The sequence below is a fragment of the Leptodactylus fuscus genome, chromosome 7 (assembly GCF_031893055.1).
Source record: "Leptodactylus fuscus isolate aLepFus1 chromosome 7, aLepFus1.hap2, whole genome shotgun sequence".
In the NCBI taxonomy this organism is placed as follows: Eukaryota; Metazoa; Chordata; class Amphibia; order Anura; family Leptodactylidae; genus Leptodactylus; species Leptodactylus fuscus.
In genome coordinates, this window is record NC_134271.1 from 2,239,497 (window position 1) to 2,267,361 (window position 27,865).

At 46.7% G+C, this 27,865-nt stretch overlaps 1 protein-coding gene across 8 annotated transcripts in view; it reads left to right on the top strand.

The window, feature by feature from the left end:
• PHF21A (PHD finger protein 21A) overlaps positions 1–27,865 on the top strand; it is a 71,877-nt gene that overhangs the window by 24,760 nt on the left and 19,252 nt on the right. For 5 of the 8 annotated variants that reach the window (XM_075280774.1, XM_075280779.1, XM_075280771.1 and 2 more), the window contains exons 3-12: positions 1,439–1,471; positions 1,920–1,985; positions 20,187–20,399; positions 21,815–22,063; positions 22,158–22,247; positions 22,504–22,788; positions 23,415–23,507; positions 23,612–23,663; positions 24,547–24,626; positions 24,912–24,972. In XM_075280774.1, coding sequence (XP_075136875.1) covers positions 1,439–1,471; positions 1,920–1,985; positions 20,187–20,399; positions 21,815–22,063; positions 22,158–22,247; positions 22,504–22,788; positions 23,415–23,507; positions 23,612–23,663; positions 24,547–24,626; positions 24,912–24,972 — 1,222 coding nt within the window. The remainder of the gene's footprint in view (positions 1–1,438; positions 1,472–1,919; positions 1,986–20,186; positions 20,400–21,814; positions 22,064–22,157; positions 22,248–22,503; positions 22,789–23,414; positions 23,508–23,611; positions 23,664–24,546; positions 24,627–24,911; positions 24,973–27,865) is intronic. The other 3 variants (XM_075280775.1, XM_075280773.1, XM_075280777.1) reach the window with 1 other exon arrangement.

Sequence of the window (27,865 nt, forward strand, 5' to 3'; positions counted from 1 at the left end):
AGAGTGATTATTAGTAATAGGTGCTTCAGTGGCAAAGTAACCTGGAACTGTTGTGACGACGGCATACAAATATGGCCGACACATCTATAGCCCGTAGATTACCTGTCTGACATTACATTTCACTGGTCACGGGGAAATACTTCACTAAAGACTCTGAATGGGTTAAGTCAATAAAAGAAGCAAAACCCACCTCACTGACCCCCTCCAAAGACCCAGGAATTATTGCTGCAGGAGATTTGGGGACCCCCGAGGACAGGACCATCGCTGCTGCTGCTGCTTCTCCTACATTTTATTGTATATTTTTATCCTTTTCTGACCATTTTCTTTTTTCCTCTCCCACCAGACAATTTAAGTTACTTTTCCACAGTTTTTATGAATCAGCCCAAACTCTAGTAACTGGATTCGTTATTAAACAAGTGGGAGAGGGGCCGTCAGAGGTGTAGCGCAGGTGCTAGGGGGCGGCCTACATGCCAGTCTGCCTTGGTGGTGGACATGTACACGGTACCATGTGGGCTGGGATATTTGGTCAGTACGTCGGTCTGTAGAGCCCGGATTCCTTGTGTTCTAGTGATCTCAGCCATCTGTACGGGATACAATGCAGGACAGTGAGAGCAGGCGAGGACTCGGCGTCACAGATCACTTGTCCCCTGTCCGGATTCCCGCTGTGTATGGGGACTAAACCCCACGAGGGCTCGGCCTATTAAAGCTTCTGCCATGTTAATTACATTTCTTATTGGCTTCATCGTGGACAAATACAATATAATCTGAAAACTTTATATAAAAAGATAAATGAACATCAAAAAAACTCATGAAGTCGGAGTGAACCTTCTTAAGATGGAAAATATAATATTGTAAATGTAGGTTAATCTGAGCTTAGTATCATTCAGAAAGCCTCACATGGGCCTCAGCCGCTCGGGTTCAGTTTAGTTTTGTTCTGGTTTGGCTTTAGTATAAGAGGTTGTCTTTATTTTATTTCCTGGGGTAATGAGTTATTTGTATAGGCAGCCATAACTTTATGTACAGCAACGGCGAAATAGGCCCCAACACGGACGGCGTCCCCAGACCAGAGCGAGCAAATATTCACATGCAGCAGAAATTTCTGCAACTGTCCCATTCACTTTAATGAGTCTCGTGCTGCAGAAATGACCCCACCGAGGTGCAGGACCGAGGGTCAGCTGCAGGATTCTGCTGCGTGACATCTTATGTAAATGGACGTCTGCTGCAGATTGTAAATCCTCGGGTGTCTGACCGTGCTGAGTATTTTTACTGCGGCTTTCAGTGAGCGGGTGAAATAGGCTGCAAAATCGGCAACAGATGGGCCAGTGTGACTTGTGACGTATCCGACAGGACCTGCAGTATAATCCGCCAGAAATATCTGCTGCTAACTTGTCTTCGGTCTGAATTGTAGCTAAAGACATTTTTTGTTTCTTCTCACCAGAAATTGGTCGCTCAGATGAAGCAAGATCCACAGGTACGTCCGCGCTTATTGTCTTATATTGTGAAACCTTGTCTTGTAGTTTGATGTAAAACCTTCCTTTTAGTTGGCGAAGCTTCACAATAAACTGATGAATTTTACTCCTACAATATCAATTAGTAGAGAAGTTAATTACATACAGAATTACTGGAAATTCAGTCTCTGGGTTTCTCACAACGTGAGCCATGGATGAAGGTGTCGGAGTCTGAGCTGGTCGGACAAACCACCGACTCCAACTCCTCTGATGTCCCCGAATCCAACTCCTTCATAAATGGCTTGTCAATATAAAATTATAAAGATGGCCTCTGAACCAAACTCATCCTAAGACATAAATGTATAAAACAATCCTATAGAGATGTGATAAGTCTGCAGCGTGGAATATAATGGGGGGGGAGGGGTCGGCGGCTCCGGCTGGTTATTATATATGTACGTTCTCTCCATTCAGAATGCAGACCTGAAGAAACAACTCCATGAACTCCAAGCCAAAATCACATCTCTGAGTGAAAAGCAGGTCAGTGGTTTTTGTGTTTTTCTTGTGGCTTTCTATTCATGTAGCGGCCCCGCGTCTCACTCAATGTCATTGTCAGCTCTTGTACTTTATACGGAGTACTGAATCTCGTCCCAGGCAGGTCTTGTGACTTACTGTCGAAGATGTCGTGGAGTTCAGATGTATGGAGAGTGTGTCCTGTATATACATAGAAGACTGTCCGCACATCAGATGTATGGAGAGTGTGCCCTGTATGTACATAGAAGACTGTCCGCACATCAGATGTATGGAGAGTGTGCCCTGTATGTACATAGAAGACTGTCCGCACATCAGATGTATGGAGAGTGTGTCCTGTATGTACATAGAAGACTGTCCGCACATCAGATGTATGGAGAGTGTGTCCTGTATATACATAGAGGACTGTCCGCACATCAGATGTATGGAGAGTGTGCCCTGTATGTACATAGAAGACTGTCCGCACATCAGATGTATGGAGAGTGTGTCCTGTATGTACATAGAAGACTGTCCGCACATCAGATGTATGGAGAGTGTGTCCTGTATGTACATAGAAGACTGTCCGCACATCAGATGTATGGAGAGTGTGCCCTGTATGTACATAGAAGACTGTCCGCACATCAGATGTATGGAGAGTGTGCCCTGTATGTACATAGAAGACTGTCCGCACATCAGATGTATGGAGAGTGTGCCCTGTATATACATAGAAGACTGTCCGCACATCAGATGTATGGAGAGTGTGCCCTGTATGTACATAGAAGACTGTCCGCACATCAGATGTATGGAGAGTGTGTCCTGTATGTACATAGAGGACTGTCCGCACATCAGATGTATGGAGAGTGTGCCCTGTATGTACATAGAAGACTGTCCGCACATCAGATGTATGGAGAGTGTGCCCTGTATGTACATAGAAGACTGTCCGCACATCAGATGTATGGAGAGTGTGTCCTGTATGTACATAGAAGACTGTCCGCACATCAGATGTATGGAGAGTGTGCCCTGTATGTACATAGAAGACTGTCCGCACATCAGATGTATGGAGAGTGTGCCCTGTATGTACATAGAAGACTGTCCGCACATCAGATGTATGGAGAGTGTGCCCTGTATGTACATAGAAGACTGTCCGCACATCAGATGTATGGAGAGTGTGCCCTGTATATACATAGAAGACTGTCCGCACATCAGATGTATGGAGAGTGTGCCCTGTATGTACATAGAAGACTGTCCGCACATCAGATGTATGGAGAGTGTGCCCTGTATGTACATAGAAGACTGTCCGCACATCAGATGTATGGAGAGTGTGTCCTGTATGTACATAGAAGACTGTCCGCACATCAGATGTATGGAGAGTGTGCCCTGTATGTACATAGAAGACTGTCCGCACATCAGATGTATGGAGAGTGTGTCCTGTATATACATAGAGGACTGTCCGCACATCAGATGTATGGAGAGTGTGTCCTGTATGTACATAGAAGACTGTCCGCACATCAGATGTATGGAGAGTGTGTCCTGTATATACATAGAGGACTGTCCGCACATCAGATGTATGGAGAGTGTGTCCTGTATGTACATAGAAGACTGTCCGCACATCAGATGTATGGAGAGTGTGCCCTGTATGTACATAGAGGACTGTCCGCACATCAGATGTATGGAGAGTGTGCCCTGTATGTACATAGAGGACTGTCCGCACATCAGATGTATGGAGAGTGTGCCCTGTATATACATAGAAGACTGTCCGCACATCAGATGTGTGCGCCTGTGCTTAGCAAAATCTGGGCCGTTGTACCAAGTTTTCTACCAGGCAGGTTTCCTGATGTTGGAGCCTGTTCTGTGCTGAACCATTCAGCTCTATGGGAGTGCTGGAGATACCCGCTACTGGACTCGGCTTCACATTCCCATAGAGATGAATGGCGGGCAGCAAAACGGCTTGAGCGCTACTTTATTCTCACAGTTGTGCAGGGACCCGTGTTCTGGGGATCAGTGGTTGGACGCTCAGTCGCTGATCATTTAACTCTTTGTAGGTGGGTCCTTCATTGCGACTCCTAGAAACCTCCAGAACGGCAGCTATCAGCAGGCGTCGTCAGTCTGTCAGGGCATGCTGGGAGCTGTAGTTCTGCAACAGCTGGAGAGCCACAGATTGGGAAGCATTGTCTTATTCCTTTCAGACGTGTTAACAAGACCCCCGCAGCCCGCTGAATACATCGGTGACATGCAGAGCTTTCAATCAATATATTATACTTGTCAGCATAGAGCGAAAAATCGGCTTTGTTTTTTTTTTTTCCAGATGGAACGTGGCGATTAATACTTCACAAGCGAAACGTATCAAAGTTCTGTTCCTGTCATTGTTTGCATGTTTTCTTGTTTGAGGGTTTTGTAGAACAGATTGCTATAAAGTGCTACTTTGCAATGATTAATGTAATGAAGCATGTTTTCTGAGGAAGGCTGGTGTGTGTAGGGATATACATATATATATATATATATATATATGTGTGTGGATAGGAGGCAGAATATGGAGTATTCGCTGTACTTGTAAGAAGTTTTCTTGCTCACTTTATGGCGGATTTCTTGTACATTTTGCTTTGAAACCTCCTGTGATTTGTCTGCGACACTTATTGTCTGGGCTGAGACGTAATGGTCACTTCTTATATGAATCCTCCTAGGTTAGGGTTAGGGGGTTCCTCCTGAGGACAGCCTCTTATTTAAGGATTTGGGCTCCAATGGCTGGGAGGCCCCTCTGTCACAGCCGGCCATGTTTTCATTCCGACACCTCATTACATGGAGACTCCTTGTGGGATCCCAGGCGTGCAGTAACCCCGTATACACTGGTCTGGTTTCCCAAAGCCCTTTTACTATTGACAATTCACCATCAGTATTAAAAGGACGTTTCCATTAACCTCTTCCTCCCCTAGTGACAATGCAGATGATTGACGGCCGTCTGACCTGGGGAACTCAGAAGTGACAGGAGCGGAGTCTGTATTACACCAGTGACCGGCCAAAATGCTCCAGAATACGGAATAGTCCAATACTACATAGGTCACAGAGGAGACCGACGCTGCGAATGCAGCCGCACAAACGCGTCGTATTCTCCCGGAAATATTTCTTAATCTGGATTTGCTTTATTTCTACCGACCAGTAGAGTCAATGTAATTGTGGATTTATGTCACAGGCAAAAGACAATGGCCAAGTGGCTGAGGTGTAAAGATGGCGAAAGTGAAGTAAGATGGCGGATGGTCAGTTCTGTGCACTCTGGAATAGTACTAGTAAAAAGGGCAACTTGTCACCCAAAAAACAAGCCCGGGTGAGGATACAGGAGCGGGAGATAAAACCTTATAACTCTCGGATTGATGCAAGAAATAGTCAGGATAGTCGGGTCCTGATCACACTGCGCGGCTTTGTCGTACGATGTCTCCCCGCACTACAGTAGCTTTATGGGGATCGCTCTGTAGATATATCACAGTCTGACTAAATAATGGGTGTGCAATAATTCTCTTCTTAAAGGGATTGTCCTGGGACTTTATACACATGTACATCCTTCGGGGGATTGTTTTACCCCAGACCTCAGGTTTCCTGGCTGGCCCTTTCTTGGGTCCTGTGATCTGAGTCAGTCCGCTTCTCCCTCCTCTTCTGTGTTTGCTGGTTATACCTGTACTGTCTGAAATGGAAGTCCCTGGACAACCCCTTTAAGAGTCTTGTCCATACACGTTGGGCACACATGAGCTTACTGTCATCTGCCCTCGCTGTCTGGGCTTGGTCTATAACACCGGACATGGCTGGGATACCCTGACCATATATAACCTCTAGGGTTCTCCGTCCGGACCACTGACCTGTCAATGTTGGTTTCGACATCGTTGTCTATTTTCAGTCGGTACCGACATCGTCCAGTTGTTGACGTTTTTACCGATTTGGATTTTGTGGTTGAAGCTTCGCAGGGAATATTTGTGGATATTTTTTGCCTTTTAATTGACCGTCTGGAGGTAAATCCGTCCTGTTTGTATAAATCCTCATTAAGGTTTGCGCGGCGGACTATTGGGAGCGCTCTCACCTCAAACAAGGGCCGGCCATTGTCTTACAACCTGCCAGGAACAATGTCTGAAGCTTTTAAAGAAATGAAAATGAAAGCACTTAGAGCAGCAGCGGGTCTATTCAGGCCTCGGGGGCTTCTAAGTGGGCCGCAGTAACGTTACCCAGCTGTGAGTTTATTCTAATGCTTCAGGAATATGGAGGCCTATTTTATTCACAAGCCGCTCTGCAGGGCGCCGGCGCGCACCGAGAAATACACAGAAATGGACGTCAAATATTTATAAGTTAAGTGGTCAGGGGTGCGGGCGATATCCGCGCGGCTTTGTTGCCTTTGATAACCCTTCTCTTTCTTATAATAACCAGTAAGATGTGTAAAAGCTTCCGCTAGTAAAGGTAAGTAAGGACGGTCGTAGAAAGCGTCGCCACAAGCGCAGTGGACTGTGATCTCCAACTACAGGACATTATGGCCTACAGACTGGCGGTCAGACTATAGGTGGGCTCAGATCTATAGACGCCTCGCAGTGTCATGGACACAACACTAGGAGATTTATAATGGTGCTGACCCCCTCCCTCCTCTCTGGTGACCCCAGTATGTACCGCAGCCCGTATACAAGAGTGACGCTGTATCTGGAGTAAAGAGGTCAATATATACGCCTGTATAGGGTGGAGAAAACCTGTAAAATAAGAAGTCCCTACTAATAACTTTCTTCTGTCCTCCGCCATGTCCTGTGCAGTGCGATACAGACGGCCGTCATTACAACCGGACTCTTCTGTTTAACATTAATGGACGCGCTTTACTGAGCCGAGCACATAAATTAAAATATGTGGAGTGACCAGACGGGTCCCACAATGTCCGACACTTCCATGTTGTTCTTTCCAGTAGTTCATGCTGTGTTCTTGTTTCTATACTGTCTGTACAGGATGTAAGAGGAGGACGGATAGGGATCAGGACTGCGCTTCACATATGGATAGGGATCAGGACTGCGCTTCACGTATAGATAGGGATCGGGACTGCGCTTCACGTATAGATAGGGATCGGGACTGCGCTTCACATATGGATAGGGATCAGGACCACGCTTCACGTATAGATAGGGATCAGGACCGCGCTTCACATATGGATAGGGATCAGGACCGCGCTTCACGTATAGATAGGGATCAGGACCGCGCTTCACGTATAGATAGGGATCAGGACCGCGCTTCACGTATAGATAGGGATCAGGACCGCGCTTCACGTATAGATAGGGATCAGGACCGCGCTTCACGTATAGATAGGGATCAGGACCGCGCTTCACGTATGGATGGGGATCAGGACCGCGCTTCACGTATAGATGGGGATCAGGACTGACACAGGGAGCAATGTGCATGCATGTCTATATATCATTGTGTGTATGGGGGTCGCTCCATCCCCGCCATATAGTCACTGAGCTCCCACAATGCACCGCTCTATAGTAAGAGCAAGTCTTAGGCAGGTTGTAGGATCATGTTCACATGTTATTATCGCATATTGGCATTTTTTACTCCTTTTTTTTTTCTCTCCTAAACGACACCCCGTACCTAATAAATATAAGCTATTGTAGAAATGGTTAACACCGGCCCCGTGTCAGGTAATGTGCTTACTCCATGATGCGCGTGCGATGGCGGTTGTGAGCCGTGTGTGACAGTCCATGTGTGTGCCCTGATTTGTGTCTCTCCAGAGGGGCTTGTGCGGGGGGCCCCCCGGCTGCTGATATGACTGGTTACAGGACACTTATCCTGACACTACAATTTACTGCAGCCCAGTACATTACGGGGCTCTCTGTGCTTTTATGTGGCAGGTTTACAGCTCTGCTTCCTTTCAGATCGGCAATTGTTGTATTTCTGCACTTTCTGGAGAGGCCGTGAATGTGCGGCCATTAGTGCTCGGTGCTCGCAGTGTAAACACAATCGTCCTTCGACGATCCATGGACAGGAATGGTGAAAGCTCATCTGTATTATGGGAAGAAAAAAGGAGCGTGCGAGATCCCTGCGAGCTGAGAGAGTCACCTAGAACCCGGAGGGGTCATAAAAATGCACTACACCCCTGTGTCTGTCTGTGTGTGTGTGTCTGTCTGTCTGTGTGTCTTGCTGTGTGTGTGTCTTTCTGTCTGTCTCTGTGTGTCTTTCTGTCTGTCTGTGTGTCTGTCTGTGTCGCTCCTTCTTTCTTCCTTTTTGTTGCTGTTTTTCTGATCGTATAATGTGAGCGCTATAAATCTGCTTCTTCGCCTGTTGCACTTCTCTCTGGGATTTCTTGGCGATACTTGGCAGGTTTGTTTGACCAATTCATCTGGGTCAGAAACCTCCAGTACTACAATTCCCAGCACAACCGCTGGCACGCTGAAGATTACTGACCCCGACCTAATGTGGGTGTTGTTACGATTTAGGTTTTGGATGTTCTTGGGGTGGTAATGGTATGGCAATGGCTTTCTCCCCTCTCCTTGGCTGAGCTGAGTGTGCATGTGTGTGGGGATGTCGGCTCAGTTATCTGGTCTATGGGCTGCCTGTGGGTCCTGTTACCTGGGCAGAGGACGCTTTTGCAGTTACAGCCGGGTGATCTACCATTATCTGCTCATCTCTTACTCGAGTCTGCGAGGAGGCTGCAGATCCTAAGGGGCCGTATGTCTGTAAGTTTGTGACCCCTCCCCATACCCCATGCTGGTGACTGCTCGGCTAGCTGAAGGCTCGTTGTTCTCGTCTGTATCTGGGCCGGGCTGACAATGCGTCCCCATTACTGTTCTATCCACAGAGAAAAGCCAATGAGATGATAATAATAATCCTCCTTCTGCGTTGCGGCTCCTCCCAGGCTGTAAGTGAACGTGTAATCCCAGTAGTCGCCATGAACGTGTTTACATTGGCGGCCCGCGCTCCCCTCGGCGTACACGTGGTGTTGGTTCGGCGCTTCCTCCATGGTAAAGTTTACAGCAGAAGTGAAATTATTTTCTAAATGGCAGCCGTAAAATAACAGGGGGTAGATGTGGAGCGGCAGTGGCGGCGGCTTGTTATTCTCAGGCTCACATTGCTAATAGCAGAGGTTGCCGTATATTTTGGTGTAATGAGGTCCCATCAGATCTGCAGCTTAATTGTGTTTTGTCTCCCATGATAGGCCTCGATCCGAAGGTTATTTTCTACCAGGCCCTAATAGACTTGCGCTCCTTACAACCATTTTCCACTCCGGTGCCTTTCCCTTCTCTACATCTCTGAAGATCTCAGCCTGGACGTTTGGGCCCCGCGTTACATACTTAGTCTCCAGGTTTAGTTCCTTGCAGGTACCTTGCGCCAACAAACTCTCAACGTGAGGCTCTGTAACGTGGGGAGTCTGTAACCCCGAGCCCTGAACTGACCGTGTGCTCCGGAGACTGTGCCTAAATACTGTCAGGGGTAGGAGGCGACGTGCACCGAAACGTGAGGCGCTGTAACGCGGGGAGTCTGTAACCCCCGAGCCCTGAATTGACCGGAGACTGAGCCTAAATACTTTCAGGGGTAGGAGCCGATGTGCACAAAACGTGAGGCGCTGTAATGTAGGGAGTCTGCAACCCCGAGACCTGAACTGACCATGTGCTCCGGAGACTGAGCCTAAATACTGTCAGGGGATGGAGGCAATGTGCACCGAAACATGAGGCGTTGTAATTCAGGGAATCTGCAACCCTGAGACCTGAACGGACCGTGTGCTCTGGAGACTGAGCCTAAATACTGTCAGGGGTAGGAGGTGATGTGCATCCAAAATGTGAGGTGCTGTAACGCGGGGAGTCTGCAACCCCGAGCCCTGAACTGACCGTGGGCTCTGGAGACTGAGCCTAAATACTGTCAGGGGAAGGAGGCAACGTGCACCGAAACCGATCTATCCCGACGGGAAACTGTGCCACAATTTAGTGCAGAGATTGTAATCAGAATGGTGTCACTTGTTAGACAAGTGGGTGTGGCTTTACAGAAAAACCATGGTAATAAAAGGGGTTTTTCAGGCAAACTGGGGAAAAATGGCGGCTTTGTTTCCTGTTGTTATGTCAGGCACTTATATAATTTGTATGCAGAAGAAAGCCATAGTGACCTGTCCTGCACATACTACAGGGAGCGCTGCAGGTAGAGCGATCTCCAGCGTCGCCCCGCACACTCTGCCCTGGCATGATGGGAGTAGTAGGTTCTAGACTGCTCTATATACAGTGAAAAAGTTTGGGCACCCCTATTAATCTTAATCATTTTTAGTTCTAAATATTTTGGTGTTTGCAGCAGCCATTTCAGTTTGATATATCTAATAACTGATGGACACAGTAATATTTCAGGATTGAAATGAGGTTTATTGTACTAACAGAAAATGTGCAATATGCATTAAACCAAAATTTGACCGGTGCAAAAGTATGGGCACCTCAACAGAAAAGTGACATTAATATTTAGTAGATCCTCCTTTTGCAAAGATAACAGCCTCTAGTCGCTTCCTGTAGCTTTTAATCAGTTCCTGGATCCTGGATGAAGGGATTTTGGACAAACAATTCAAGTTCAGTTAAGTTAGATGGTCGCCGAGCATGGACAGCCCGCTTCCAATCATCCCACAGATGTTCAATGATATTCAGGTCTGGGGACTGGGATGGCCATTCCAGAACATTGTAATTGTTCCTCTGCATGAATGCCTGAGGATTTGGAGCGGTGTTTTGGATCATTGTCTTGCTGAAATATCCATCCCCGGCGTAACTTCAACTTCGTCACTGATTCTGGAACATTATTCTCAAGAATCTGCTGATACTGAGTGGAATCCATGCGACCCTCAACTTTACCAAGATTCCCGATGCCGGCATTGGCCACACAGCCCCAAAGCATGATGGAACCTCCACCAAATATTACAGTGGGTAGCATGTGTTTTTCTTGGAATGCTGTTTATACACTGTATACACTATATACACTCTGCCATGTGTAGTGATCTGCCCGGTGTGATGGGTGCAGCCGCCATGTCTCTTCGGTCTCATCTCCTGTGTGACTTGCAGATGGCTTTTAGTCGTGTCCCGCCTTGTATACAGACGCTTTGCAGTAAATATCAACTTGCCCCATCCATAAATCTCCTGCACCCATTTTCCGGTGCATTAAGTGCTGCTTTTAACTTTTTAGAACACCGTATGCTGTAATGTACTAACGCCATCGCCATAGCAACGGGTGTCAGTGGAAGGAATAAATGAAACCCATAAACCAGGGCTGCGCACTTCTCCGAGACGGCGGCGGGGGGACAGAGGACGGCGCGAGAAGAAGGGACCGGACGGTGTGTGTGTGTGTGTGTGTGTGTGTGTATATATATATATATATACACACACACACACCTGGGAGAGAGCCGGCCCTGCATATAGACATATAGATACTAAAGTGCTAGGAAACCCTATAGTGTACGTATACAGTATATACACCTGGGAGAGAGCCAGCCCTGCAGACAGATATACTAAAGTGCTGGGGAGCTGTATACGGTATATATATACACACCTGGGAGAGAGCCGGCCCCGCATATAGACATATAGATACTAAAGTGCTAGGAAACCCTATAGTGTACGTATACAGTATATACACCTGGGAGAGAGCCAGCCCTGCAGACAGATATACTAAAGTGCTGGGGAGCTGTATACGGTATATATATACACACCTGGGAGAGAGCCGGCCCCGCATATAGACATATAGATACTAAAGTGCTAGGAAACCCTATAGTGTACGTATACAGTATATACACCTGGGAGAGAGCCAGCCCTGCAGACAGATATACTAAAGTGCTGGGGAGCTGTATACGGTATATATATACACACCTGGGAGAGAGCCGGCCCCGCATATAGACATATAGATACTAAAGTGCTAGGAAACCCTATAGTGTACGTATACAGTATATACACCTGGGAGAGAGCCGGCCCCGCAGACAGAGATACTAAAGTGCTGGGGAGCTGTATACGGTACATATATATACACACCTGGGAGAGAGCCGGCCCTGCAGACAGAGATACTAAAGTGCTGGGGAGCTGTATACGGTACATATATATATATATATATATATATATATATATATATATATATATATATATATATATATATACACACACCTGGGAGAGAGCCGGCCCTGCAGACAGAGATACTAAAGTGTTTATTTGACTTGGGCTTTGTTCACACCTTGTAATATTTCTTAGTTTGCTGTGACGTCTCGTAGCCGGATTGTGTCTGAGTATCTGGAAGTATAAATTATTGGCTTAGGATTCGGCGGCTTTATTCTCCGCTCCCACCGCCGCCGCCGCTGTTTTGTCAGCTGCACTTATACAGGTTTACGTGTAATTTTGACGTTTTTTTTTTTCCTTCCGCTCTACCAAAAACAGTTTTAGTGTAATCATGTGACTACTGGGGGCCGTCGCTGCACGGGTACTAATCGCCTCTCCTCGTCCTTTCTGGACAAGATGGCGCCTCCTCGGTACTCGGGAATGGTTTTGCAGGTCTGTTCCACGTCTGACGTTCACAAGCTGAGGGAATGGGATTGTGCCGTGATCTATAGCGCTCTTATAATGTGGCCCCTATGGACTAAGTACTATATATGGGGTCTGTGGTATTCTGGGTACTCTCTTCTATCCTCATTGTATAACATCCAGTGGCTCTTATGATGTGGCCCCTATAGACTAAGTACTATATATGGGGTCAGTGGTATTCTGGGTACTCTCTTCTATCCTCATTGTATAACATCCAGTGGCTCTTATGATGTGGCCCCTATAGACTAAGTACTATATATGGGGTCAGTGGTATTCTGGGTACTCTCTTCTATCCTCATTGTATAACATCCAGTGGCTCTTATGATGTGGCCCCTATAGACTAAGTGCTATATATGGGGTCAGTGGTATTCTGGGTACTCTCTTCTATCCTCATTGTATAACATCCAGTGGCTCTTATGATGTGGCCCCTATAGACTAAGTACTATATATGGGGTCAGTGGTATTCTGGGTACTCTCTTCTATCCTCATTGTATAACATCCAGTGGCTCTTATGATGTGGCCCCTATAGACTAAGTACTATATATGGGGTCAGTGGTATTCTGGGTACTCTCTTCTATCCTCATTGTATAACATCCAGTGGCCCTTATGATGTGGCCCCTATAGACTAAGTACTATATATGGGGTCAGTGGTATTCTGGGTACTCTCTTCTATCCTCATTGTATAACATCCAGTGGTCCTTATAATGTGGCCCCTATAGACTAAGTACTATATATGGGGTCTGTGGTATTCTGGGTACTCTCTTCTATCCTCATTGTATAACATCCAGTGGTCCTTATAATGTGGCCCCTATAGACTAAGTACTATATATGGGGTCTGTGGTATTCTGGGTACTCTCTTCTATCCTCATTGTATAACATCCAGTGGCCCTTATGATGTGGCCCCTATGGACTAAGTACTATATATGGGGTCTGTGGTATTCTGGGTACTCTCTTCTATCCTCATTGTATAACATCCAGTGGCTCTTATGATGTGGCCCCTATAGACTAAGTGCTATATATGGGGTCAGTGGTATTCTGGGTACTCTCTTCTATCCTCATTGTATAACATCCAGTGGTCCTTATAATGTGGCCCCTATAGACTAAGTGCTATATATGGGGTCTGTGGTATTCTGGGTACTCTCTTGTATCCTCATTGTATAACATCCAGTGGCCCTTATGATGTGGCCCCTATAGACTAAGTGCTATATATGGGGTCAGTGGTATTCTGGGTACTCTCTTCTATCCTCATTGTATAACATCCAGAACCAGACAGTAAGAAATCTCTGAGCTTGAAGTCTTGGCCATTGGGCGGTCTATGAGCGACACCTCGCCGCTACGTGTGACCGAGCAATGTATGGCCGTCACACGATGTTACACAGGGGCTTCTTGTACTATTACTGTCCCAGCGGTATGGACGTCCGCCAGATCCCTCCGCTCACGTGGACCATCCTGCATACTGCCATCAGCCTTATAGATGTCTCGTCCCACCTGCATTTATTATAGTGACGACTTTCTGCATAGAATAAATCTACAGCGCTGATGCTGTGTACATGTGAGTGCCTAAGACTTCTGCACGGACAGATGAGAATGGCTTTATAATGTTGTTTCTCCGAGCAGCGCTCTTAGTATGCGCAGTCACGTGTTCGCCGACTGTTCTCGTGTACATAAGGAAATTGATCATCGGTCTTGGGCTGCTTTACCCATTGATAAGTGTCTTTGTAAAATGACCCATCTGTGTTTCCATAGAAACAAGTGGCTGACTTACAGTTCCCTCTTGTACTTGCTGGAGACGGGCGCCGGTGAGAAGACGTCTTGAAGCCTGACTGACAGACAGCTGGAGAGTTCTGCTTCACTGTCTCTTGTAAGGTCGACTTTAATATTCTCCCGCCTGGTCTGTAAAGCGTTTCGTAGCCGTGTACGCCTGTACTTACAGCCAGCGAGGTCAGGGTCTAATAGGTTTCCTCTGATCATATAGGATTATACGGCCTACACATACAGCTAATGGTCCTGCAGTCTCCTGTATACACAGACGGACACCAATCCTCAGGTCTGACATCTCCAGGTCACCTAGTGAGCAGCCAGAGGATTGGTGGGATGACGATAGCCTGGAAAATCCATAGCAGGTAATGATCCCCCTATAGGTGCTGACCAGCGTCTCCTCCTGCCGGCACGTGTGGCTGTGCAGAAAGCCCTGTCCTGTCCTAGGATCTCAGCAAAGAGCAAATCATCAGTGATAACCATCTCATCGCAAATCTATCTCTATTTCATTGTGACGGACACGTTCTTCATTCTCCTGCGCTGAAACCATATGGGATGGCGAACCCATCGAGCAACCCCGAGCCGCAGCACAAACTCCGGACTTGGACTCCTCCGGCAGGTTCTAGGAGAAAAATACTGAAGGACAATAAAGTGAAGCTGTGTAATGGATTTCCAGCATGTCCTAGAACCACATAGGACGGTATTATTTAGTAGTATATAAGGATATATAGCAGCATGTCCTAGAACCACATAGGGCGGCATTATTTATAAGGATATATAGCAGCATGTCCTAGAACCACATAGGGCGGCATTATTTATAAGGATATATAGCAGCATGTCCTAGACCCACATAGGACGGCATTATTTATTAGTATATAAGGATATATAGCAGCATGTCCTAGAACCACATAGGGCGGCATTATTTATAAGGATATATAGCAGCATGTCCTAGACCCACATAGGACGGCATTATTTATTAGTATATAAGGATATATAGCAGCATGTCCTAGAACCACATAGGGCGGCATTATTTATTAGTATATATAGCAGCATGTCCTAGACCCACATAGGACGGCATTATTTATTAGTATATAAGGATATATAGCAGCATGTCCTAGACCCACATAGGACGGCATTATTTATTAGTATATAAGGATATATAGCAGCATGTCCTAGAACCACATAGGGCGGCATTATTTATTAGTATATATAGCAGCATGTCCTAGAACCACATAGGGCGGCATTATTTATTAGTATATCCTATTAATATTATAAATGTGAAAGTTTGTGAGTTTGGATGTTTGTGATTTTTTGTGTTCGGATGTTTGTTAGTCAATCACGCAAAACCCGCTCCACCGATTTGGCTGAAATTTTCCACAAACATAGTTAATACACCCCATTGCGCAATAGGCTACTTTTCATCACAATAGCGCACATACGTTTTTCCCAGGACCCCCACAAACCCCAAACTCACACCACCATCTCTGCAATCTCACACACTTTGGACCATAGCAAGCCACAAAATTCCTATTGCCCTCTACAGCCTCGCCCCTAACCCCACACAATCACATATACATATACTTTACCACTTTGCCCCTCACCTTACCGATACTCCAGGAGGCGCTCTATAACGCTCCGGAGCAGCCATGTTTGCCAACCCCCACCGCTCTGACAATCCGCGACACCGCCCACCCATGTCAATACCCCTAGGCGGTCTAATAAATGCAAAAAAAAAGTTAAAAAAAGTAAAAAAAAAATATTAAAAACAAAAAAAAAAAGGATTAAAAATTCAAATCACCCCCCTTTCCCTAGAACACATATAAAAGTAGTTAAAAACTGTGAAACACATACATGTTAGGTATCCCCGCGTCCAAAATCGCCCGCTCTACAAAGCTATACAAATATTTTTCCTGTTCGGTAAACGCCGTAGCGGGAAAAAGGACAAAAGTGCCAAACTGCTGTTTTTTCACTCTTTTGATTCTGATAAAAATTTGAATAAAAAGTGATCAAAGCAATAACATTTCCCGAAAATGGTAGAACTACAAAGTACACCCAGTCACGCAAAAAAAGACGCCCTATACATCCCCGTACACGCACGTATAAAAAAGTTACGGCTGTCGGAATATGGCGACTTTTCAAAAAAATTTTTTTAACAGTTTTGGATTTGTTTTTAAGGGGTCAAAATGTAACTAAAACCATATAAATTTGGTATCCCCGGAATCATAACAAAACACAGAATACAGGGGACAGGTCATTTTGGTTGTACAGTGAACGCCGTAAAACCAAAGCCCGTAAGAAAGTCGCAGAAATGCATTTTTTCTTCAAATCCACCCCATTCTGAATTTTTTCCCTGCTTCCCAGTACATTATATAGAATAATTAATGGCGGCATCAGGAAGAAAAATTTGTCCCAGGAAAAATTAAGACCTCATATGGCTCTGGGAGCGGAGAAATAAAACAGTTATGGGGTTTAGAAGGAGCGGAGTCAAAACCGAAAATCAAAAAATGCCATCGGCGGGAAAGGGTTAACTTCAAATACTTCTGTCCCAAAGTCACTATGTAAAGTTTCTCACAACACCGTATATATAGCAGCTCTAATACAAAGTAACTGCAACACAAAAGTCTCACGTATTCTCTGAATTACAGCAAAAACAAGATACAAAGTTACATTTCATATCCCATACCTTATACACAGTACGAAAACCTTACCCGCGCCTGTATATACCCACTGCTACAATCACCGCAGACAAGTCGCGGGTACCAGCTAGTAAGGATATATAGCAGCATGTCCTAGAACCACATAGGACGGTATTATTTATTAGTATATAAGGATATATAGCAGCATGTCCTAGAACCACATAGGACGGCATTATTTATTAGTATATAAGGATATATAGCAGCATGTCCTAGAACCACATAGGACGGCATTATTTATTAGTATATAAGGATATATAGCAGCATGTCCTAGAACCACATAGGACGGCATTATTTATTAGTATATAAGGATATATAGGAAGCTTCTTCTGGGGGGTGATCCCAGGATCTGCTGCAACCATGGATGATGATTTCAGAACATGGAAGGTATTTTGAGGACTGTAGTTTGGGGTGAGGAACATTAAGAGAGGAAAACCAGGTAAGGGCCGAGACCCCATATTGAGGAGACGCAGTGGTTTTTGATGCAGATTTTGTTGTGTTTTTTGAGTCTGGAGCGGATTGAGCAGAAGGGAATAGTCTACTCCTGACTTTGGCTCAAACATCCGCAGCAAAATCTGCAACAAAATCTGCAACGTGGTGCTTTAGCCAAAATCCTATAAAGCTCAGTGAAGCCGCGTTAGATTTTGGATAACTGGGCTGAGCCGTCCCTTTGCCATGTAAATAGATGTAAATAAGCACTTGAGTATCTTAATGCGGCAGCGCCAGTGTGACCTATAGAAAGTCAAGGGCTGAGATTACTTGTATTGGATTGCTAAGCCGAGCACTTACCATTCAGAGCTCAGGTACGGCGTAGCCAGCGCGGTAACCGTTCATCTTCTCCTCTAATTATACCCCATTAACCTGGCACATAGCGGCTCCCCTGCCCGTCCGCTGCCCGAGCGCCATCTGCGTGCACTCGATAAGGCCTATTGGAGACAGCAAATCCCACAGACATGACAACAGGAACATTTTAATACTGCAGACTCCAGCGAAAACCCTGATCCAGCTCCGTTACTCAAGTCAGACGCATCCAGCTCAATTATACATGAGCAGAAGAAAGAAGGAACAAGACGTGAAGCCGACCATCAGCGGGATAAATGGCCGGCCCTTCCTGACTGCATTACCCGCGCCTTTAATGTGCCGCCTCTTCATTACAGTCCTCGGCTCAGTCAATGGCGTCTTTATCGGTGACAGACAAGAGTGTGAGAAAAAGAAAACAATGAAGTGCAGGGAGCGGCGCACTATGCCGCCATATAGCGGGGGTCTGACGGGATTACCTCAATGAGTCTGTACAGTCTATACGCAATGCCCGGTCACATATATCCGTGGGGTCACGCGTCCCTGACGTTTCTGGTATAGTTCCTGTATTTACCCCCCATGTGCTGTCAGTGGGGTGACTCTGTTTGTTTGCCCCCCCTCCCCCCTCTTTGTGTCTCTCCATGTGATATCCTGTTATTAAGCGTTGGTGCAGTTAATAAGCTATTGGGGTCCACTTTGGGGTGTATGTCTGAGATAGAAGGCGGTTTCTGGAGGAGATTAGTTCTCCTAATAACTTTACCTTAGACTCTGTTCACAAGTTGCAGTTCTAGCAGAGCCCTATATAGACACTTTCCTCTGAGAATAATATCCAGTCCAATTTACCCGAGGAAGGACAGACGCACATTCTGCATTATTGGGGCCTCGGTGCAGGAGAAGTGGCTGAAACGCATCACAAATGTCACTGAGAGACTCGACCGCATCAGCTGCCGTTCATGAGGTTGTCACGTGTGCACACGTCTGTCCGTCCATGTCCACCCGTCTCTCACATGGTAGCTGCTCGGTATAGGACGCCTCTCCAGTCCCCTCTTGTTACCGCCATCTGTCTCCTCCTGATTCCGTCTGCTGAGCGGCCTGGATGACGCCTTGTATTGTAGGGTCCGTCGTCTCCCCATACATTAGTAGGATTGCTGGAGGTTTCCACTACCAGTTTTATTTTTTGTTTTGTAAAAATCAGCAGTTTAGTAAAAATGTCCTCCCCATGGTGTTCGCAGTGTGACCTAAAGGGGTAAGACTATAATGCAACGCCGAACGGCCCCAGCGGACTAAGACTGTATGTACAGAGCATAGAAGACTAGAAGATGTGATCCCGCTCCAGACGTCTTACATCGCACAGGTGTCGGCCATTGCAGAGTTTTTGTGTTTCGTTTGCTTATTCTAGGGCTATTCCATTATCTTACAGTTGTCACTCTCATTGCTGTCTGATCAGCAGGGCCCCAACTATCACACGAGCAGGGGCCCATTGTATCTGTATGGAGCTGCTGGCCACACACTTACCTCCATCCTAACAGCAGGGTAGCCCTCTGGACTAGTCATCTGTTGACAAGTGACAGCCATCGTCTCCATGACTCAGTCCTTGCTCCCCCATCTTCATTGCTTTGTCAGTGGGCGCCGCCGCCGCCGCTGTCACTTCTCTATGTAGGACGATGAGCCTTGATTTTGCTTTGCACAGATGTTTATACAAATGTGACTTCATTTCTGATGCCTTTGATCTGCTTTAGGGTGAATTCACACTGAGTAAACGCTAGCTTATTCTGAACGTAAAACACGTTCAGAATAAGCGGCGTCTAAAGCAGCTCCATTCATTTCTATGGGAGCGGGGATACGAGCGCTCCCCATAGAAATGAATGGGCTGCTTCTTTCACTCCGTGCAGTCCCATTGAAGTGAATGGGGAGTGCCGGCGTATACGGCAAGCTCTGCTCATGCCGGAGCGTACACGCCGGCACTCCCCATTCACTTCAATGGGACTGCACGGAGTGAAAGAAGCAGCCCATTCATTTCTATGGGGAGCGCTCGTATCCCCGCTCCCATAGAAATGAATGGAGCTGCTTTAGACGCCGCTTATTCTGAACGTGTTTTACGTTCAGAATAAGCTAGCGTTTACTCAGTGTGAATGCACCCTTATTCTGAATGCTGTGAGTTAGCAGGTCCTATGAGGGACATATAATAGCCACATGTGACGGTCACATTACAAGCACTTATAGGGGCGGCTTTGCAGTTTTCTTCTATTTCTGCATTGCTTTCTGGTTTATATTTTTATCCCAGCATTGTCTTTGTTCTTCCTTTTATAGCTTCATATGACAGGACACTCCATAGCTCCTGTCTGAGTATTTGGTGTGTGACGGTGTCCACAAATAGCCCCAATAAAGCGTACGAATACGTGAACGCTACGCGCTGTAATACCTCTTGACTTACACAAGCTTGTGTTGACTTTCAGAAACTTGTCGTGGAGCAGCTTCGGAAGAATCTCATCGTCAAACAGGAACTCCCGGACAACAAACTTCTCATCCAGCCTCTTCTTCAGCTAGAAAGCAAACCGCCAACACCACAAGTGCAGCCGCAGCCACATCAGATCCAACTACAGCAACTCCAACCACAGCCAGTGTCACAGGCATCTGCATCACCTCTTCCAGGCCTGAGTGGCGCACAGGTGAGTTATAGGGCAACCTAAAGTAATGGGACTGCTGGATCCTGGCAATCTGCTTATTATGGCAGGGTAAGGGTCGGCAGACTGATAGTCACATAGGTGGTAGTCCATATAAAGCGGAGTTAGAGCCCCTTATCATTGATGGGAGGGCCAAAGTCTGAAGCCAACTCAGTTTGATGTTCCAGGGCGGATGGATTGGTCCCTATAGTAGCGGGGCCCCTATGCTGACCTGGATAGAGCAGCTCAGTCCCGCTGTCTGATCAGAGATGTTAGGGTATAGATGAGCATAATGTCTGTATACTATTACTACACAGGCTCATACACTGTAGATATTACATGATCGGTTTATGCACCTGTATATTATATACCGTATACCATGTTTGTGATATTCAGCAGTGATTGAGTTAAACAACAACTTGGTGAAGTCAGATTGGAGAGAAAGCATGGCAGTATTGATCGGAGAGGCCGGAGAACAGCCGAATGTCTGCGCCTTTGTCATGTCGGGCAAAAAATTTCTTTTGTATACCAAAAGGCATCTCGCGTGAAAGTGCGGCTTATTACAGTTATTACAGGTCTCTATGGTGACAAACGTAAGGGATAGCTGAGGGGCGGCAATTTAGGGTAAAAGTTAGGGATAGAAGGAAATGAGAATCTAGTAAAGTGAATGGATGAAGGGTCGGGTGTTACCAGGAGAATAAATCACAAAGTCTTGTGCAATGGCGGAGTCAGACCTTGTACACACAAATCTCCAGTAATGGATCCACAGAGAGATGAACTCCTCGCCTGTCCGTGTCCCCGTATATATCGCCTCTGTGAGAAGTAACGGTGTAAGGGCTGTATACATTGAGATGCAGGATGTGACCTATACGTGGGCCTCGGCCATGGCTTCTCCTTGTGGAGCAGGACCGGCAGGATTCACATGTTGAAGGCCGGTCATATCGTAAAGGTAGGCCATCGGTTTGGCGGTCCTTTAATATTCCTTTTCCAATGCTTGAGACCATCAGCATTGTTAATATCATGTTACAGCCATTTTCTGGATTAGAAGGTTTCAGGAGCAAAAAATATTGATGACTGGTTCACAGCGATAGATTATCAATATCTGGGGTTAGAGGTCACACAGAGACTGGAGCGGGAAGCGAACCGCGCCAGGCCAGGTACTGCAGATAACCACATTCATATCAGTGGGGCCTCATCTGCAGTGACTCTGTTCCACCACTACACAGAGAACGGCGCTGTCTGCTTCCTGCTCCATTCTCTGCTGAGAACAACCAATTGCTGGGGGTACATACATGATATTGGGGACCTGTATGCAATAGGTCAGCAGTACTTTTGGCCCAGAAAACCCCTTTATTAACCTTTTACCCCTCTTTTTTTTTACTTCTCGCCTCTCATCTCCTGCTTTTACTTTCTTTCCATAGACTGTGGCCACAGCCTCTATGATCACGGCAAAGACTCTACCTCTCGTGTTGAAAGCCGCAGCAGCATCCATGCCCACCTCTGTTATGGGGCAAAGACCAACCATTGCCATGGTGACTGCCATCAACAGCCAGAAAGCAGTCATCGGCTCGGATGCACAAAGCGGCGCCGTCAACCTGCAGACGTCTAGTAAGGTCACCGGTCAGGGAACAGAGACCTTCCAGATAGTGGCAAAAAACGCTGTTACTCTGGTGAGTGAGAAGTCTGCGGCTTTCTGCATGTCTGTACCTGGTGATGGCGCTCTCCAGACCTCTCTAATGTGCTGGGGCTTCCATTTGTGTATAGCAGGTCCAAGCAACGACGTCTCAGCCTATCAAAGTTCCCCAATTCATCCCACCCCCGCGGCTCACCCCTCGGCCAACATTTCTTCCACAAGTGAGTAAAGTTGCCTCCTGATATTTGGGGGGTTATTGCTCCCCGGTGTCCCCTCATATTTACATGTAAAGCCGCCGATGGTTTTATCACTATAACGCTTCCGATTTTTATTGTTCGGCTTTTACAGGTGATGCAATTCAATATCATTATTATCCGCACTCGCCCGTGTAACCTTTATATCCTCCATGTTTTCTCGTTACGTGTCTTGTCGTCGTTGCCTCTGATTATTTTTCTGTTCTCTCTATATGTCTATCAGGTGCGGCCAAAGCCGGCTGCACAAAACAACATCCCGATCGCCCCTGCCCCACCCCCAATGCTGGCAGCCCCACAGCTCATCCAGCGGCCGGTCATGCTCACCACAAAGTTGACGCCAACCTCTCAGAACTCGATCCATCCTGTGCGCATTGTGAACGGACAACCCACGGCCATCTCCAAAGCCTTCCCTACAGCACAGCTCACCAGTATCGTAATCGCTGCACCCGGCACGAGACTGGCAGCTCCGCAAACTCTGCAGCTTCCAAAACCAAACCTGGAGAAGCAGGTAACCAGCGCTACCCATTGTGGTGTGTGACCGTGTAGTGGTACATGTACAGGGTGTCTGGGGAGACTGCACACAATGTGGCCTGTATGTCATACAGGTGAGCCATGAGGACTAGAGATGAGCGAGTACTGTTGGGATCAGCCGATCTGAACAGCACACTCGCATAGAAATGAATGGACGTAGCCGGCACGCGGGGGGGTTAAGCGGCCGGCGTCAAAGCAGAAGTACCAGGTGCCTCCATTCATTTCTATGGAGCGTGCTGTTCAGATCGGCTGATCCCCACAGTACTCGTTCATCTCTAATGAGGACCCCAAATCCCAGGCTGTGCACCCGAACCTGTTACTGACTTCAGTGGTGGTAAAACATGTTACAGTGGAAAAGTCTATTTGATATGGAAGAACCACAACATATTCTGGGATTCGGGGTTCTTCCATTTTCGCCATAGGCTTCTCTCAAGATTTGTAAATACGTCACTAAACCCACAATGAAAACACCTGAAAAAAGTGTGAACGAGGCCCTATAGCTGTAGCTGACAGTAACTCAGTACTGCCCCTAGTGCACAGTGGGGAGACTTGCAGCCGGATAATATGGAGTAATACGAGGTGTCTTCTGTTTTTTGTCCTTAGACAGTTAAAACTCAGGTGGAAACAGAGAAGCCAACAGAAAGCAGTCCGGCCGTGCACCCTGCCCCCAAGCCAAAACGAGAGGAAAACCCACAGGTAGCCACGGGAGGGGACAAGAGCGCCCCCTGCAGCTTGGTGGACTCCGCTTTCCCTTTTTATTGCTCAGTTTGCAGAAATGTAATTTATTTTTCTTTCCTTAGAAACTTGCCTTCATGGTATCGCTCGGTCTGGTAACGCACGACCACCTAGAAGGTAAGTAAGTGAACCCCCACCCACACGATATGTCAGTAAGGAAATTTGTGGCAGACGCAATTCATTTTACTGACAGATTTGTTGTAGATATGCCGTCGCCTGTAACATGACTTGGTCCATTGCTTCTGCATTTTATTCTCACAGTGTGGATGAGATTTGGTAAAATATTGAATAATCCGCTGCAGACGTCTGTATGAATAAGGAAGAGCCTGAGTATTAGCACATGTATTGTGGAGATGTATGTCACTGTGTGCGCGCCTATGACATAACAGCCCCACAGAAGACCTGTCCTGAGATCTTATATAGTCGTGTGTATGGGAGAAGAAGGAAATGGGCCAGAAACACTGACAAAGCGTCATGTGCATGAGGACTTAGCAGGTGGAATTGTCCCACCATTTCTGGGAAGTGTCTGATATGCTAATTAGGCTCTGTACTGTCAAGTAGGCGGTCTCAGGCAGGAGCAGGCAAGGGGGTGGAGCTGAGATTCCAATCAGACGCAGACCGTGTCTGATCTCTACAACTCCCAGCATGCTCCAGTCACTTCTGTAGATCAGCCAAGTAAGTGAGCATCCTGGGAAGTGTAGTAGCCCAACCACTGGAGTGCCAAAGGCTGCAGACGGAGCCATGCACGTTACTTACTGGCCGTCCTATGGTTTACCTTGTCAGTGACATCTCACCACACCTTATAGCAGACTAGTCCCTGGAGGAAGCCTGCATTATTTCCACAACACTCCAAGTTTCCTTCTAAGTGCTGTTTTTTTTTTTTTTTTTTTTTTTTTTTTTTTTGGGGGGGGGGGGGGGGGTGTTTAAGAACAGTGCCTTCTTGTTAATGTTCTTTATGGATTTGTCTGACAATATCATTTTTTTCTTTCTCCCAATGCAGAAATACAAAGTAAACGACAAGAAAGAAAAAGAAGAACAACGGCAAATCCTGTGTACAGCGGGGCAGTGTTTGAGCCAGAGGTGGGCAGTCAGCGAGCGTCGCCCTGTACATAGGGACACAGCTTATAGATGATCAGATAGATAGCCAGATATTCTTACTGATATGTATGCAGAGAGTCATTGGGGACTGAATAGATCCAACAACCTCCAGGATAATGCAGCTCAGGGTTTTTACAATATGAATGTGTTAAGGGGTTAAAGCGCTGCCAGGTCTGTCGGTCCCGCACAGATCAGCTGACTTGGTGTATGATTGGTTAGGTTTGCATTCTCTTGTAAAATGTCTTTATTTTTTCCCCTTCTGTGCAGCGTAAGAAGAGTGCGGTGACTTACCTGAATAGCACAATGCATCCAGGAACGAGGAAGAGAGGTAACTCGGCAGCCCTCGGCCTCCAGCTTCGCTCTCCTCTTGCTCTCTCTGCTCCTTGCCTATTGTCTTGCAGGCTTTGACTTACATTGAAGAGAACTAGAACTTGACTTCACTTGCTTGATGACTTTGATGCTTTGCCACTAACCTGCTCACGTGTAAAGTCCATCTTTATTATGGAGTGTTACGTCTTGGAGCTGGAAGGTGTAGACTTAGGATAGGGACAGTAATGGCTTCTTATCAGACTGCAGCAAAACCATTTCACTACGCTGCAGTGATGCTCTGGCTCTCTCGCCATTACTGTCCCATTAGGCCTCATGGACACTGCCAGGAGCATTGCACGCTGTATTATGGAGATAATGCTGAGCTGTACACGAGGCTCCATATATACAGGGTTGTATAGTCTCCTTGTGTTACAGTATAGCTCCATGTATATAACAACATGGATAAATGATAAATATATGATCATTGGAGGGCGCACATCACTTACCACCATCCCGAGTCCTCTGTGCCCCATTGACTTCATGTGAGACTGCTGAAGATCTGTCAGTCCCATAGAGGTAAATGGAGCAGTGGTCGTACCTACACATTCACACAGAGGACTCTGGGACTTTTGTTCTCTTGGTTGATGAGGGTCTCAGCAGTCAGACCCCCAGTGACCTAACCAGTATAAAACTGGTGGAAACCCAGCGGACACCATTATAGTCTATGGAGTCCACAGGTAACCACTTTTTATCAGATAAGGTCTCCATCTCTTTCGGGTTCTCCTGCAGATCCAATCTCTAGTGTGAACCCGGCCTATCACTTGTCCTTTAGCTTATTCTTCCTGTCTGAGAAGTTTTTCTCATGGATCGGCCATGCCGACGTTTCTTCCTCTACTTGTGTTGGGGGTTTGGTGGTTGTAACGTTCTATATGGAATGGAGGGAGCAGCAGCCCAAAAATAATCCTTAGTAAGGCAGCTGTACACCGGCCGCAGCGGAACAAATGAGACAACAGAAAGTAAATATTTGGTTGTTAGATTCTAATAAAGGGCTTGGAGATGACATTTGCATTGCAGCCTGTGTGCGCTCTGTGCAGCTCATTAGAGGAGTGGAATGGCCCAGGACTTAAAGAGCAATTTCACCGACCCCAACTCATTGCCCTCTTTAATAGCCGCCCCTCGCTGGTTCTGACACAATAGACTTTTTCTCTATCCCACACCGTTCCTGAGCAATCCGTTCTTATTTCAGCACCCAGTATGCTGCTTGTGCTCTCTGTCAGGTGAGGGGTCTTGGGAGTCCGATAGTCTGAGACCACCCACCCAACAGTAGCCTAACGGGCATATTGGGTGCTGAAACTAACAGCTCAAGATGGTGGAGGCTACAAAGCAAATTCCAGTTTCATCAGAATTAGAGGAGAAGCCCCTGTGCAGGGATACAAAGAGTTGGAGTTGGTGAAGGTGGTGAAAGGTCCCCTTTAAGGCCGGGGTCACAGCAGTTTAGTCAGTAGGTTTCTGTGAGATTTATACGCTGCGAGTTTTCTGCGGCAGAAAATCTTCAGCTCATCTCCTGAAATCTAAAGCAGGAAAAAAATCCCCAGCGAGTATTGTCTGATTTGCTGCAGAGTTCACCTATTGCATTGCAAAGATAAAACCAGCAACGAGTCTGAGCCAAGTGTCACTGCTTACTGTCCGCTCACACTGGAAATCGGGTTATTCCCCCTTCAGGCTGTTTCTGAACTTCTCCTTCCAATGTCTTTAGTCCATCCGGCGCTCCTGGTTGTTGATTCTCTGCATCACTCAGTGCCCTAGTCCGGGCCTGTCCGTGTTACTATAGCAAAGTATAAGAGTCAGATAGGAAAGTAAACTAACAAAACCTAAGACTATATATAGTGTATAGTCAGCCGGTAATTGTACTGAGCCGTACACAATAAGGAAAGCGAGAAAATCTACACAGCAAACAGGCCAAGATGGTGAATGTGTAACGCCACGTCTGCAGCGTCCTCCTGCTCCGTCATGTCCTTTCTGTGTCTGAGCTATGTGATGATATGTCTGCTGCGGTAGTCACATCACGGAGCTCATCCAGGGCTGTGCAAACTGCGAGACAAAACTACGGACATCGCACGCACGGCCCAGGAACTCTGCGGTGTGAATAAACCGATATGGGAATGTGACAGAGCCGACAAGGGGTCCTGAATTTTTCCATATAATTAATTCTAATTCCCTTCAGTTTATCTTCCTTCCTTACCCGGCTCTCCGATCTGCGTGTTCTGTGACGTGTCTATACTCTCCGATCTGAGTGTTCTGTGACGTCTCTATAGGCTCTCCGATCTGCGTGTTCTGTGACGTGTCTATACTCTCCGATCTGCGTGTTCTGTGACGTGTCTATACTCTCCGATCTGCGTGTTCTGTGACGTGTCTATACTCTTTGATCTGCGTGTTCTGTGACGTGTCTATACTCTCTGATATGCGTGTTCTGTGACGTGTCTATACTCTCCGATCTGCGTGTTCTGTGACGTGTCTATACTCTCCGATCTGCGTGTTCTGTGACGTCTCTATAGGCTCTCCGATCTGCGTGTTCTGTGACGTGTCTATACTCTCTGATCTGCGTGTTCTGTGACGTGTCTATACTCTCTGATCTGCGTGTTCTGTGACGTGTCTGTACTCTCTGATCTGCGTGTTCTGTGACGTGTCTATACTCTCCGATCTGCGTGTTCTGTGACGTCTCTATAGGCTCTCCGATCTGCGTGTTCTGTGACGTGTCTATACTCTCTGATCTGCGTGTTCTGTGACGTGTCTATACTCTCTGATCTGCGTGTTCTATGACGTGTCTATACTCTCTGATCTGCGTGTTCTGTGACGTGTCTATACTCTCCGATCTGCGTGTTCTGTGACGTCTCTATAGGCTCTCCGATCTG